A 14509-nucleotide genomic window follows, 5' to 3' on the forward strand; every position below is an offset into this window, starting at 1 on the left:
CGCTAAACACTCTACCTGCTGGGCCCCTTGCCTGGAGCCCACACTAGCTCAGCTCATATATCATCTCTTCCCAAGCCATGACCCCTTTCCTTGACATGTCATCCCAGGCGCCAGCCCCCAAAAGGGACCTAGTGAGGTAACAGACCTTTGTCCCCCAGTCGGAAGGGACCATGGCTCCTCCCCTCCCTCCCCTGTCACAGGAGGTGAGAAAGAAGTCTCTCCACTTTATGCTTCAGGAAGCCAATCCCAGAATTCCTGAGGTTGCCTGGGTGGCCCAGGACTCCCTCCCTGGAATGATGGACACAGGGTCCCTGCCCCTGAGCATGTGTCCTGAATTCCAAGTCCCAACAACCTGCGTTATTTATTCACTGAATAAATATGTAAACATTGGAGAACTCACCGTGTACCAGACATTAAACTAGGCACAGGGGACACAGCAGTGAATGAGACCAAGTCCCCGCCGGCTGGCTGGCCGTAGCCGAGGGGAGAGCGGGACTCAAACCCACCTCCCAGTAAACAGTTCACATGGCAGTGAATGCTGTGAGGGAGGCAAAACTGGGCAACGTGACAGAGGAAAGTCGGAGGCGTGCTGGGGGCTGCACCTGCCAGGGTGCGCAGGGAGGGCCGCTCGTTTGAGCAGGGATGTGATGGCAAAAAAAGTAGCTAACTACTCAGACAGCTGCAAGAATGGGATTCTGGAAAGGAGGACCTACACACGCCGGTGCCCGGAGAAGGGAACAAGCCTTATCTTGTTAGAAGGACAGTGGCCAGAGATAAGCTCACAGGGGCAGGCAGGGACCCAGGGGTCCCGGTGGCTTCGTGGCTGTGGAAGAAGCCACCAGAGGGCGATCAGCAGGGAGTGAGCAGGCCTGCGCTTTGCAAAGATCTCTCTGACTGCTGGGAGGAGAGTGGACTCCGGGGCACAGAACGCAAGAGGGACGGCAGGCAGGGGCCTGGGTGGTAGCTTTGGCTAGGCTGGTAACCATGGAGACAGGATTTAGGGCATCATCTGGAGGAAGGGCTGCCAGGACTGTAGAAGAAGGACGGTGAGTCTGGAGCTTGTAAATATTTACTTACTATCCTTGTGTGAGTAGCTGGGCGAGTGTACACACACATGACCCTCCTCCAACCCAGGGTGCAGGGTGGTGGCCCCGACTCCAGCTCCTCCGTTTGTGAGTGGGAAAGCTCGGCAAGTCGCTGAGCCCCTCAGGTGTGAAACAGGGCAGTGACAAGGTGCCCAGTAGGGCGGCCATGAGGATTACATCAGTCACTGTAGGCAGAGCACCAGCCACAACTGTGTGTTTGTCTCCTATTGCGGCTGTCAATCACCATAGATGCGGTACCCAATGAAAGCAATGTTAATGTATTCACCTATGATTCTAGAGACCAGAGGTATGCCGGCCACTACACTGGGCTCACTCATGTCAAGGCTGATTCCTTCCGAAGGGCCCGTTCCTTGACTTTTCCAGCTTCTGAGGCTGCACATTCCTTGGCTCTGGGCCGTATCACTCCAACCTCTGCTTCCATCATCACACTGCCTTCTGGCCTCCCTCTTGTAAGAACCCTTGTGATTGTATCAAGGGCCCCCTGGGAGAATCCAGAATAATGTCCCCATCTCGAAATCCTTGTTTTCATTACATCTGCACAGCCCCTTTGGCTGTATGAACTACACTCCCAGGTCCTGGAGATGAGCAGGGGCCTCCTTCAGCCCACCACACACGGAGGCAATGAACAAAGTTCATCGCTGTTATTGTCCTCCTCATCGTTATTGCTCCCTCAGCAGCTCCAGAGCAGATCCCTAGCCTCTTCCCAAGCTGCGTGGGAGAAAAGGGGATGTGGAGAGACCCCTTTCCATCTCCCAGGAGCCCCCTGAGACCAGGCCTGGAGCCCAGTTCAGAGCTGGGGGCAACGAGAGGGCTGGGAACAGGAAGCAGACAGGGCAGACATGTGGGGTCAGACAGGGGTCCTTAGCACAGGCTAGGGCTTCACGACGGTGCTGTATTCCGTGAGCTCCTCATGGCCCCTGCCGGGAAGGTGGGTGACGATGTCACCTGTGTTGGCGTAGGTTGTGTCCTGATCCAAGGCGTCCAAAGACAGAGCTGCATAGGAAATGTCCTCCTTTGGAAAGGAAGCCTGGGATAAAGATGCACATGGGTCAGCGAGGTTGGCAGGAGGAGTGCCCGACACGATGTTGACCAGGTTCTGAGGCCCCAATGTTGAGACCTAATTTAGAGACACTTCCAAAGGCCAAGAGCCTGGGGGAGCCCAGCAGGCAAGTCTTTGAATTGAATGGCTGTGATTTTGCCCAGCACCCACCCTCCTCGGTACCCACACGGGCAGGGAGAGAGCCCACCCTCAAAGAGGAGACAATGGCGGGTCTGTCTCCAAGGCCCACAGCAACCCCACCAAGGACACACCATGGTGACGTATTCTACTTCCGCCTGGTCTTCCTGGGCAAAGGAGGAGCGCTTTGCAGAGGCCCTCTTTCTGGTGGGGCTGGAGGTGCTTCCGGAATGCTGCAGGGTCAGGTTGGCGTAGCAGACATCATTCTCCAGGGGCTGGAGCACCTGGGAGAGGAAGCCCACATCCCTCTGGCGCAGAAGCACACGAGCCTCTCTGCTGCCCTGAACCCCCAGCTTCCCCAGAAACCCCACTTCTCAGTCTCCCACACCTGTCCCCTCCCTCCTCTCCTCCAGCCTAGCTATTTCCACACCCCGTCCATCCTCCCAGGCCCTGCAGCAGATGGCCTGCTGGGGCCCCTGGGGGATGGAAAATGAGAAGAGAGAGGAAAGGGGTCATCTGGTGTCATTGGTCTGACTTCAGAGACACTCTTACCTGCTCTGGGGGAATCCCAGCAGCTAAAAGACAAAGACAATCAGAATTAGAAAGCTCATCCTAAGGCTCACCAGCCCCTAGGCCTGGGGGAGAGAAACACAGAAGAAAAGAGGTGAATGGAGCTCCAGGCTCCGGGAGGGGACCTGGTTCTCATTCGGAGTCTTCCGACAACACAGCCTGGGGCACTCCACCTCTCTGAGCCTCCATTTCTCTACTTGAAGAATAAGGGGACTTCAGCCTGTCTGTTCCCCACATCAGAGAACTGTGACACCACCTGACTGGTGGCCCCATCAGCCATCAGCTTCCCTGGGATTGAGTTTCCTTTGCTGCCATCCCAGGCTCAGCCCGAAACTTCCGCCATGTCTCTGCCTGAGTGGTCATCCACACCTCCCTTCCCCAGCCGTCAGCGGTCTGCTCCCTCCTGCCCGGCTTCATTTATGTCTGTCTGCTTGCCTTTGCCCCAGTGGATTCTGGTTAGTCTTCTGGTGGGCAGTGGGCTGCTGAGCCTGCCCTGCCTGGCACACCCGGCACCTGGCCATGCCTGGCACATGAGTGCCCCGTCAGGAAAAGTGGTCTGTGGATACAGACGACTGTGCCAGGCTGCCCTCCGAATGGAGCGCTCAAGCTGGGTCAGCGCCAGAGAGACCGGCTTCCAACCGCATGTCCGCTGGCTCCCGTCTCTTCCCGCTCTTTGGCCCTCCCCCCACCCCTAGCTTGGGGGACAACCGGGAAACCAGGGAGTTTCCCCCCTCCGATTTTTACTGTCGAACGTCTAGGTGCCAAGGAGCAGAAAGACCTGCAGTGTGAGCCATGGACTATGCCTTCGGGAGACACCGCAATGAAGGAGAGTCAGGCTCCCTCCTCCCAGACTACAGGACCCCCAAGCTGGGGGGCGGGGGGTGCTGGAGAGGCTCCACAGTAGCGTTCTGAGAAGGGCACGGTGCCGTTATGTGAGAACGTGGAAGTGGACTGGGACAGGAGGAGGGTGGGTGGAGGCCAGGCCTCGTGCTGGCTGAGTGCTGGCTCTGAGTGCGGAGGCTCTTCCCTGAAGAGCAAGTTTGCCCACGACAGGTCCGCCTGAGCAGGGCTGGGGCAGAGGAGGGGCAAATGTAGGAACCACCACCAACCCTTTTATAAAACCCGGATGACTCTGTGTGTGATGTGTGTGTGCACATGTGTGTGATGGGTGGGCATGTACATATATGTGTGTGGCCTGTGTGCATGTGTGCACAGGCGAGTACATGTATGTCCCGTGGTTGGATATGCATGTGTGTTAACCGTGTGTGCGCGCACCTGGGTGCGTTTGCTGTGTGTGTGCACACGTGAGCAATCCATGTGTGCATGCGCGTGCATTTATTCCTGCATGTGTGTGCACGCCCACGTGTGTGTGTTTCTCCATACCCCCACGTCAGCTCAGTGCCTCCTTGGCAACCATAAGAATTCCACTGAAGTAACTGGGCACCCGAGATGGCCCAATTGTCCGTTGTCACTAAGGCCATTGTCACTTCTGCCAGGCAGAGCCAAGCCAGGACACAGAGAGGAAGGGGGCAGGTCAGAGAGCAGAGGAGAGCAAGGAGGGATGTGTAAGGCAGACGCTCATGCTGAGGTCTTCTGGGCCCAGCTTCCACTGGCCTTTGGGGCAACGCCCCTTCCAAGCCACACGGGTAATCCCTGGGACAGGTGGGTGACTCCTAAGTGACAACTCCGGCCATCGGCCCCACACGCTCCCACTCAGCCCAGCTGCCGCCCAGCCCCAGCCAGGTCCTCTCACCTTTCCTACGTCGCTTCACAATTCTCCACGCCAGCAGCGAGGCCACCAGCAGGAGAAGCAGCAGCAGAGCGGAGAGGAGGGGCAGGAGGACGTTGAGCTCCATGAGGATACCCCTGGAAACAGCAGGAGGCACCTATACACCTGGCCCACCTCCTGCCTTTGGGCTTAATCCCACCATCCTGGTGTTAGGGAGGCCCCCCACCTGGTGACCTGTGGTTTCCAGCCTGGGAGCCCCCATCCCTGGGCACCCTCTGACACAGCTTTGTGAGAAAAGGAGAGGAGGGTTTCCCACACAAGTTTCTGTCTGGACACCTAACAGATGCAGACAACAGACACTGAAAGGGTCTCCACTTGGCTGCTCCATGGCTGAATAATGTCCCCATCCTGTAGTTCATGTTCACTCAGACCTGTGAAGACGACCCATTGGAAAATGGGTCTTTTCATCTTTGATGATGTAATCAGGATGATGTCATACAGCATTAGGGTGGGCCTAATCCAGTGACTAGTGTCCTTCTAACAGGGGGATTGGGGCGCGTGGACACGCACAGGGAGGGGACCACGTGACGTACAGGCAGAGATTGGAGTGATGCAGCCACAGGCGGAGGAACACCGAGGAGAGCCAGCCACCGCCAGAAGCGGAGAGGCGCAGGGACAGATCTACCTTTGGGGCCCACCCTGATTTCAGATTCCTGAGCTCTGAGAGAACAAACTTCTGTTGTTTCAGCTGCCCAGTTTGTGCTGTTGCCCTATGGCAGCCACAGAAACCAAATCATCCGCCTGCGCTTCATCGTCAACACAGCAGCCAGGGGGATGGATGCCTTTAAACAAGAGTGCGAATGCCTCCCTCCTATGTTCGCATCCCCATGACAGCTCCGTTTTATTCCAAAAAAAACCCCACCCAAAAACGGCCAAGGCTGACAACGGCATCTGCCCCCCGCCCACACTCATTCCTTACTGTTCTCACCCTTGCGTGCTCTACTGGGGGGAGAGGGGATGACTGGGGTCCTTAGAAGAAGCAGAAGAGTTTAGGACACAGACTCCCACAAGGGGAAACCGTGAGAAGACACAGGGAGAAGACGGCCGTCGACAAGCCAAGGGCAGAGGCCTCGGGAGAAGCCAGCCCTGGGACACAGGGACGCAGACGTCTGGCTCCAGAATTGTCCACAGAGAACGTCAGCTGTTCACAAGTCCAGGTGGGGTGCTGTGCTGTGGCCCCCAAACTGACTGATGCAGGGAGAGTCTCTAATTCATCTCCATTCACTGAATTTTATACAGTATATTCATCTATCAATTAATTAACTCTGTTTGGTAGATTAATATCTCTCCATTGCAAGTGCCTAGAGGGCAGAGACTGATTATTTTGTTCTTCCTCTAATCCCCTCCGATGCTGATCAAAGACCCTAGCTGGTACTTACATCTGATTTTGATTCATGAAATTATAAAACTTCTTGCGTTTATGTATTAAAACCAGGTCAAGGGAAAGCAACTGTCAAAGCAGAGGGCAAAGGGAAGAGGGACAGAGGGTTCCCGGGGTGGAGAGACGGGGGAGGTCCCACAGGTGGGAAGGCTGGGCAGCAGGAGAGCACAGCAGATCCAGACACAGAGTCCAAGGGCCAAGGAGGGAGGGGAGGGGGGAGGAAAGGGGCTGCTCTGTGTCCAGAAAGCCCCTGTGCTGCAGGGCTGGGCAGGGCACTGGGAAGCAGGAGGGAGGCTCAGTGTTTCCCTCTGTGAAATGGGAATGTGCGTATCTGCCCTTCCTCCTCAGGAGGGGGTCACCTGGGGGTCAAAGCATGAACAGGACAATGGACAGGAAAGCCCTGTGAGAGCTGCCAGGTGCTCTGGAGACATGGGGGACAGTCACTGTCTCCACTGTTGCGATAGCAGTAACTAGGGAGACAGGACTTCCCAGGCCTCCCTGTGCTCCCAGAATTTGGACCCAGAGCCATCCTTGTAGCCCATGACCCCCCTGCCCCCACAGCCTGACACACCCTCTGCCCCGACCATCTGCTCATCCACATCCCACCCTGTCAGCACCACAGGGGACGCTCCACGTATATGTGACCAGACTCAGCACCATTCCAGGAACACAGGACTTCGCTCAGTGAAGTGGGATGGATGAATGAAGGAGAACAAACCTCCCAATGCCCTGAGCTCCAGGAGGCAGGCCCAGCTGGGGGGGGGGGGGGCGGTCACCATAGACCCTGTGCAGCCTGAGAGCAAGTGGTAGGGGCCCCTGCATCCTGGCTGGGACAGGGGCTACAAATAGTCCTCACACTGGAGAAGTTAGGGACAAGTGGGCCACAGGGAACAGCAGCATCTGAGCTGACTTACCTGCCACCAGGGTGGAGGCTGGTCACAGCCGGGGAGCTTGTAGGGACTTCTGTGGTGACTGGCACTGTGAACGTGGTGGTGGGGGTGGTTGCCGACACTGTAGTGGCTGCTTGGCACACAGAACAGATTACCTGCCACCTTGCCTGTCCCCCTCCCACAGCCCTGCACGTGGCTGTCAGCCTGGAGGTGTGGGGGCTGCCCTGGCTCAGGAGCCTGGAGCTGGGCCTTGGGAAGGGGCCTATAGCTGGGACCGCTCCTATCTCCTCAGCCTCTGGCAGACTCAGGGCCTCGGAAGGTGGTAGTGTGGGCACAGGTCCAAGAGGACGTGCTACATGGGACACAGCTTTGACCAAAGCCTCCCCGGTCTGATTTTTCCAGTGTGGACGGGCAGGAGGGGCTACCTGGTGGGACCAGGACCAGCCCCGAACAGAATCACCACATTCAGGATGAGCCTCTACATTGAACAAGTTACTAAGTTTCTACAATTAAAATTCCAACCCCTGACCCCTGATTGGAAACATGGTCAGGAATCCACGAGACAACGAACGGGCCGCACTCTGCAACTGTAACAAGACGCCCAGGTTCCAGGTGTCCTGGGGACTGCGTTGAGTGTGTCCCCCTGGCCACCACCATAAGTGCCCGGTGACCTGCAGCTGGCTGCCCCAGGGTCAGCAGAAGCAGAGCCCATCAGAGGAACTTGTTCCCACCACGGCGCTCCCAGGACCGCCTGCCCTGGGAAGGCCTTAGGAAGCGACCGTCCATAAGCCCAGGTGCACAAACAGCTCCTGGTGGGATTTCCGGCAGCCAGATGCTACTGTTTGACTTGGACACCTCTCCAGACCTCAGGGACTGGGCCACAGCACCCCAACTGTGGAAGCAGGGACAGGGTCAGCAGCTGAGAGTCCTGGCCCAAAACTCCACAAACCACAGGGACACCTGGACACCAGGGTGCCAGGACAGCACTGGCAGGAACTGAGATCTCTGGGTCCGACCAGGCTGAACCAGGGCCATCACCACGATCTCTCTGGACAACAGGCCAGGCACGGAGCTGTGCAGAGAAACTCAGTGTGCTCAGAAAGGCCTGGCCCCGTCCCAGAGGAGCCCCCAGAGCCCGAGAGCCACTAAGAGATGCCCTGCCCCTCCGAACCCACGTGAGCAGCGGGTCCCATGAGACCTCAGGACTCAACCACCCTCTGTGACAGTTCCCTCTGAGTGAGCACAGTCCCTGGACAGGGACCTCAGGGACCAGGACAGAGCAGGCCCTGAAGTCACACAGCCACACGTACACAGTCTCTTACCTGGGCCAACGGTCACCGTTACTGGAACGCTATGGTCAGTTCCAGTTCTCTCAATCCCACACCAGTAAATGTCTGTATCCTCCCGCCTGAGCTTCTCCATGGTCACAGTGAAGGTGCGGCTGGTCCGATTGTCACTGATGGACACACAGTCCCTCTTCACCTCCCACTCTGATCCAGTGGTTTTAACAAGGATCTTGCAGCTCCTGAATTCAGCTCCTCGACACCAGTACTTCACGTAGGTCTCCCACCCAGGGTCATAGCGACACTGCACAGTCAGCCAGCCCTGCTGAGGGCCTGTCACTTCTCCTGGACCCGTGATGACAGGTGGTGGATCTGATGAGCCTGGAAAACACAAGCCCATGTGCCTGTCACCTTCCCCCCACCACCACCCCGAGGGCAGGGCCACAGCCTCTTGCCCGGTGACAGCCCCAATAAGTCCACGTGCCTGGTGAGAGGTATAGAGTCCAGGGAGGAATCACCTTCCTCGAGACAGAGCCTTGTCCTTCAAATTTCCACATGGTCAGAGCCGCCTCCAAAATCACCCGAGAGCACAACCCCAGATCTCCACGACACCAACGCTGACACTGAGCAGTAACAGCTTCTGGCAAATCACCCCTCCCCTCCCTGTGGCCAAAAAATCCTTGTGTCTCCTCCATGTCCCTTGTCATCCCATCTGTGTCACACTGGTCTCCTGGGGAGGAAGCAGCAGAGGACCCATTTCTACAGGAGGGTGGGGCTGGCTGACCTGTGCCCGGGGCCTGGGAGGCCCGGCTGGGGCGCCCACCGCACCTGGCCCTGCAGAGGATGGTCCAGGTGCTTCTGATGGCTCCATTGGTTCCATCCTGAGCCTGCCCCCTGCGGGAGCGCCTCTGACAGGAACCAGAGTGGTAACACCAACTGTGGAACCCACGTCACACGATACCATTTTCTCCATTGAATCACTTGGACTTTTTTGTCAAAAAGTAAACATGTGATTCTTTACGGACTGTCCATTCTGGTCCACCGACCCTTTGTCCCCCCTGCCAGCCCACGCTGCCCTGGCTGCTGTCGCTTTACAGGAAGGCAGGTGTCATTGAACAAAGCTTTTCTCATCATATATGTTATGGTTCTTTTTAAAAACTTCTCTCATCTTTGAAAGAGTCAGGATTCAGAGACATGTTTCTTTACTGCAAGAGAAGCAACACTTCAAACACACTGAAACATGACAACGGTCACCAGGCCGCAGTGACAGACGCTGGGACGTAGTGAGGCCCTTGGCAATGAGGAGAGCAAGCAGCCCTCGCAAAGGCGTGGCCCCCGTTCCACATCAGCCCATTGTCCCCGTCCACAGTGGTCCGGTGTTTTCGGATCTTTCCCTTTTCCCAGAGGAGCCAGAAGCCTGGATTTTGTGTGGAACCTCTCGATTTGAGAACACTGGCTTAACGGGAGACAACAGCCTGCAAGGAGGACAAGGGCCACACAAACGCCCTCGGCCCGCGAGGCCCGGTGTCCGCGCCTGGCTCCACGGTCCGTCCAGCGCCAAGCTCTTGTCTTCACTTCCCTGGGGCTTTATCGGGGTCTGATTTTAGAAATGCGCTAGTTTCCAGATTTCCATCCCTTTTATGCTCTGAGACCAGAACATAAACCAAGCAAAGGAATTTTTGTACCTATAGAATCCTAAAAGCTTATCTACAAAACTGTCTGGCAAATTATTTGATTACTTAAAATTGTTTTCTCATGACTATTGTTCTTAAATCAGTTCTATTGTTTTGTTTTACTTTGTTTTCCCCAGGAAGTCTAGCACACAGCACTAGGGTTACAAAGTCTCCTTTTACAATTACAACGTCCGCAGCTACAATGACTACAGATTTGGCTTGTATGCTCTGTTCCCGTTACTGACAACGGATACCACGGGATTTTCTCCTTTGCTCTTTCTCCTCCCCCTCCTCCTCCTCCTCCTTTTCCCCTGCATTAAAAACCAGTTTTAGGATTTTGTTGGTAAATGTTTCTGTATTTATTTTCTCAATTATTAATTTCTCAAATATATAATATTACTTGTCTTACTTCCTTCAGATTGCCACTTGTTCTCTTTTTCCAATGTTCTCAGTTAAAGCTGTGATTAAATTAAGCATCTTGGGCTGGGGATACTACCCCAGTGTGATCACAGAGCTGGCAGGAGGGTCAGAGCCAGAGAGGCGACACCCAGGAACTCGGGAAAGTCAAGGAGCTGGATTCTCACGGAGGCTCCAGAGGGAACACAGCCCCGTGGACCCATTTTTGGGCCTCTCACCAACATGATGGAGCTGTGCTTTTCTAAGCCGCCAACTCTTGGGCAGCTCATTCCAGCAGCACCAGGAAACCCCCACAGATGGCCACGCCCTCTCCCTCCTTAGCCACAGTGTCAGCCCGTCTCCTCTGAGCATTGGGTTTGGGGCCTGACACCGGAATCATCTGGGCAACTCTCTGCTTGAACCCCTCTGTCCAGGTGCCCACTCGCCATCAACCCGGCAGAGCACCTCCTGGCACAGAGGGCAGCCCTGGGCTGCACAGAACAGCGCCCTCACCAGGCATGGTCACTCAATCACAGCCTAGACCTCAGGGCACCACTCTAGCTCAGGAGGAAGCTGAGCCCCAGGGGGCGATGATGGGGGGGGCATCTCTGCTCCCCTCGGCACCCCCAGGCTCTGGTCCGTCTCGGCCGCCACTTGCGGAGCAGCTCAAGTTGGACAAGGTAGCTCAGTTTTCCCTGGAAAAACGGAGTAATGAAAAATCTCCTCCTTTGAAGCCCAGTGGGAACTTTCTGGTTGATGTTGTTTTTCTTGTGCACTTTCAAAACAATGAACTCCTTGGAAGAGGGAAGCAGTGCCGGGGAAATGTGTCACTGTGATTGGCCATTCTGGGGGCGAGGCTGGTGAGAGGTGACGTGGAGGTTCAGGGAGAGACCAGGTTCCTAATTAGCACACAGCTATGCCCACTCGCTTCAGACACGCCCTCCCTTCTGCTTTGTCTCAGTCCACCCGAACCACGTGCGTGCACGCACACACGCACACACACGCACAGGGCACTGCTCATGTCCGCTCACCATCAGGACCTCAGAGGAAGAGCAGTCCCCATGCACGCTTCCTGCCAACGTGTCTGCTAATGTCTCGCCCAAAGTCGGCCTCCTCTCTGTCCCCACCAACAAGCCGCCCCCAGCTCTCTCTCCACCAGCCTGCGGTCCTGCACACGTCATTTTCCTCCCCTAAAGCCCTTTCCCCCGAAAAGACAGTCATGTCCTTCCAACCGGACCCACCAGGCTTTTCTGAAGCACGTAGCAAAGCCACGTGGCCCCTCTGCCCCGCAAACCTGCCAAGGCCAAGCTCATTTCCACACCACGGCCCTGTCCTGGCCACTTCCTGTACCTAGAAAGCTGTCCCCAATCGATCGTAAGTGCCAGCTCCTCCTCGCCTTCCAGGTCTCAGCTCAGATGTCTCCTCCACAGAGGGCTCCTTCCAGCCCACCCCGTCTAAAGCATCCCACCCACCCACACGGTCCAGGCAGCAGCTCAGCTTCCCTCACAGCACAAGTATCAACCTCGTTTCTATGACTGACGGAACAAGTGATCAAATCTCAGGAGCCACAACTGCACAGGGCTGCCTGGCTCCCATGAATCCCTGCTTCCGGAGCCTCAGATCCTCACACACACCCCAAAGGCAGCCCCCAAGCCTTGCTGCTCCCAACTCTTCTCTCTGCTCCTTGATCATTTTCTTACTGAGATACAATTTACATAGCATTCAGCCCACCCTGTTCAAGTGTCCACCTCGGTGGTTTTCAGTCTGTTTGCAAAGCCCTGCGAACATCACCACTATCTAATTCCAAAACAGTGTCATCACCCCGAAAAGAGACCCCTTACTCGTTAGCCGTCACTGATCCTGCCTAGCGGACTACTCTACGATCTGTCTCTATGAATTTACATTTCCTGGACTTTCCTACGGATGGAACTCATACGATGTGTGGCCTTTTGTGTCTGGATTCTTTCACTTAGCTTAACGTTTTCGAGGGTCACCCCTGTGGCAGCCTGGATCAGTGCTTCACCCCTTTTTAGGGCCAACGACTACCCCACTGCGTGGACCGACCCCATTGCGTTCATCTGTCCAGCAGGTGGTGCACAGCACGTGGCGGGTTGTTTCCACGTTTGGGCTGTTGTGACTAATGTTGCCACGAACATCGGTTTCCAAGTTTTCACATGAACATACACTTTCCACTCCCTTGGGTATTTATTTACCTAGAAGAGGCATTGCTGGGTCACATGGTAACCACGTGTTTAGCATTTTGAAGAATGTCAAATTGTTTTCCAAAGTGGCCGCACCATGTCCCATCCCCCTGAGCGATATACGCCCTCTCTAATTAGTGAGAAGAGCCTCACTTGTTCAATTCTATAAAAGTAGGAAGATTTGGTCTGGGGGTGGGGTGGCTGCAGCAATCACATTGTTTCCCCTCCATGAGATACATGCACTCATTCACCCAGTACTGTTTGTCTAATCTGTAGCTGCTAGGCTGTCGGTGCAAAAATCCCTGCTCTCCTGAAGCTTATATTTTATCAAGGTGGGGGAAGGGAGGAGACCAACAGTGGAGGAAAATAATGCAAAGGAATTGCTATTGTAATTAGGGTGGTTGGTGAAGGCCTCGGGGAGAAGCAGGGGCAGGAAAGATGTGAGGGACTCGAGCCTGTGATGAGCATCCTGAGCAAAGAAAATAGCAAGTGCAAAGGCCCTGAGGCAGGAGTGCACCTGGCATGTTCAAAGAACATCTAAGAGGCCAGTGTAGCCGGAGTGGGTTGAACTGGAGGGAGCAGAGTAGAGAAGAGACCAGGGCGATGATGTATGTGGTGGAAGAACCCAGATGCTGAGCACCTCATAGCCTCAGCAAAGGGTTTGGGTTTTCACTCCGAGTAGGATGGGAAGTTGTCGGAAGGTTTCGAGTAGAGGAGAGTGAGGATCGTTTTCAAAGGATGGTTATGGGATATGAGAGAAGGAAGAGATGTCCCCCCAGGTTTTGCCTGAGCACCTAGAAGGATGGAAGTTCCAAACACAAAGGTGGACGAGAAAGGAATTCAAGGGGGGAGATGTGATCAGGTCACATTGGAAATGTCAGCAGCTGAGCAGAGATGTTCAATGGGCAATTGGATAGAAGATTCTGGAGTCCAGGAAGATGTCCAGGCTAGGAATCCAAAATCAGGAGTCCCCCATATACCGTTGGTATTTAAAGCCAAGAGAGGAGATGAGATCAACAAGGGAGTGACTCAAGAAAGAGCAGAAGCCCAAAGATCAAGCCCTGAGACCCTCTAACATTTTCAAAAAAAATCCCCTTGATTTTTAATCAAAATGTTATCCATCAACTTAGAGTTTACTTCAGCCCTCTGTCCCTGCCCACATCTCATCCCCTCCTTCCCTTGTCATCCTACCAAGCCACCTCCTCTTGACTGTTTCAGTCCCTCAGTAATTTCTACTATTACCTTCTACCCCAGATACCTAGAATCACTTCCCCCTCCCTGTCGGGCAACCTCCCAGCTTTCTTCCCTCCAAAGCTCCCTCCACCTTCACTTCTTTCCCAAAGCCCTCCCTTGCTTATAACACACTCCCGAAGGTCCAGGAGCAAGTAGCACCGGCCTCCTGAGCAGCCAGGGCTCCTCCGCTTTGACCGGCGGGGCCCGCCCACCTGTGCTTTTGAATGATCAGCCCCTGGGTAGGAGGAATTGTGAACCGGTGCCAGGTTCATTATGAAAGCCAAGCTGCATATCTCTGCGTTGGCAGCTGCGGGCACTGAAACACTGGGTGAGCACGTGGATGAAATGCACAGGCTCAGGGCTCGGAGGCGCCGCTTAGAAATGGGGTCCTCTTCACAGTAGGGCGCTTTCTGGACCCCTCCCCCATGGCTGCCACCTCCTCCTGCCCATAAGCCTCTCCCACAAGTTCAGACCCGGGCCCCACTCACCTGCGAGCCAGAAGAGGAGGGGGAGGAGCAGCCACAGGTGCATTTTCCTCCTCGAACAGGTCCCCTGGGACGAGCCGGTCAGCAAGCGCAAACTACGGTCTCGACTCCCTCATCCTCCAGCCCTTCTGCTTTTGCTCACTGTCGCTCTCTCACTTCCTCCTTCAGCGCTTCCCGCTGGTGGACAACACTAAAAGAGGAAGGAAGTGTAATGGGCAAAACACTGTAATGACTGTGAATAAGCTTTTAAGTAATGCCTCCCTACACAAAGCCATGATGGGTTTTCAAAAAACAGAACTTTGAGGTGGTGCCTCTTCGTCCTCTG

At 55.3% G+C, this 14509-nt stretch overlaps 2 protein-coding genes across 3 annotated transcripts in view; one reads left to right on the plus strand and one right to left on the minus strand.

Annotated features, from left to right (window-relative positions):
• The window catches only part of RAB37 (RAB37, member RAS oncogene family), a 51176-nt gene that overhangs the window by 14080 nt on the left and 22587 nt on the right, over window positions 1-14509 (plus strand). The gene's annotated exons all lie outside the window — the stretch shown is intronic.
• CD300LF (CD300 molecule like family member f) lies at window positions 1054-14457 on the minus strand. Its single transcript, XM_053911699.2, has 7 exons — window positions 14188-14457; window positions 8236-8577; window positions 6938-7043; window positions 4607-4719; window positions 2836-2858; window positions 2418-2567; window positions 1054-2133 (listed from the first exon to the last, which is right to left on the minus strand). Exons 1-7 carry the CDS (start codon window positions 14228-14230, stop codon window positions 1978-1980), a joined length of 933 nt encoding a protein of 310 aa, XP_053767674.1. The 5' UTR covers window positions 14231-14457; the 3' UTR covers window positions 1054-1977.

This window comes from Desmodus rotundus, chromosome 9, assembly GCF_022682495.2.
Source record: "Desmodus rotundus isolate HL8 chromosome 9, HLdesRot8A.1, whole genome shotgun sequence".
NCBI lineage: Eukaryota > Metazoa > Chordata > Mammalia > Chiroptera > Phyllostomidae > Desmodus > Desmodus rotundus.

Bases quoted from the DNA above. Each gene is read 5' to 3' on its own strand.
- CD300LF (XM_053911699.2), bottom strand. From the start codon at position 14,230: ATGCACCTGTGGCTGCTCCTCCCCCTCCTCTTCTGGCTCGCAG. The intron at 7,044-8,235 runs GTAAGAGACTGT...TGTGCCAAGCAG, and splicing joins AACGGTGACCGTTGGCCCAG to CCACTACAGTGTCGGCAACC. The intron at 2,859-4,606 runs GTGAGAGGACCT...TTTGTCTTTTAG, and splicing joins TGTGAAGCGACGTAGGAAAG to CTGCTGGGATTCCCCCAGAG.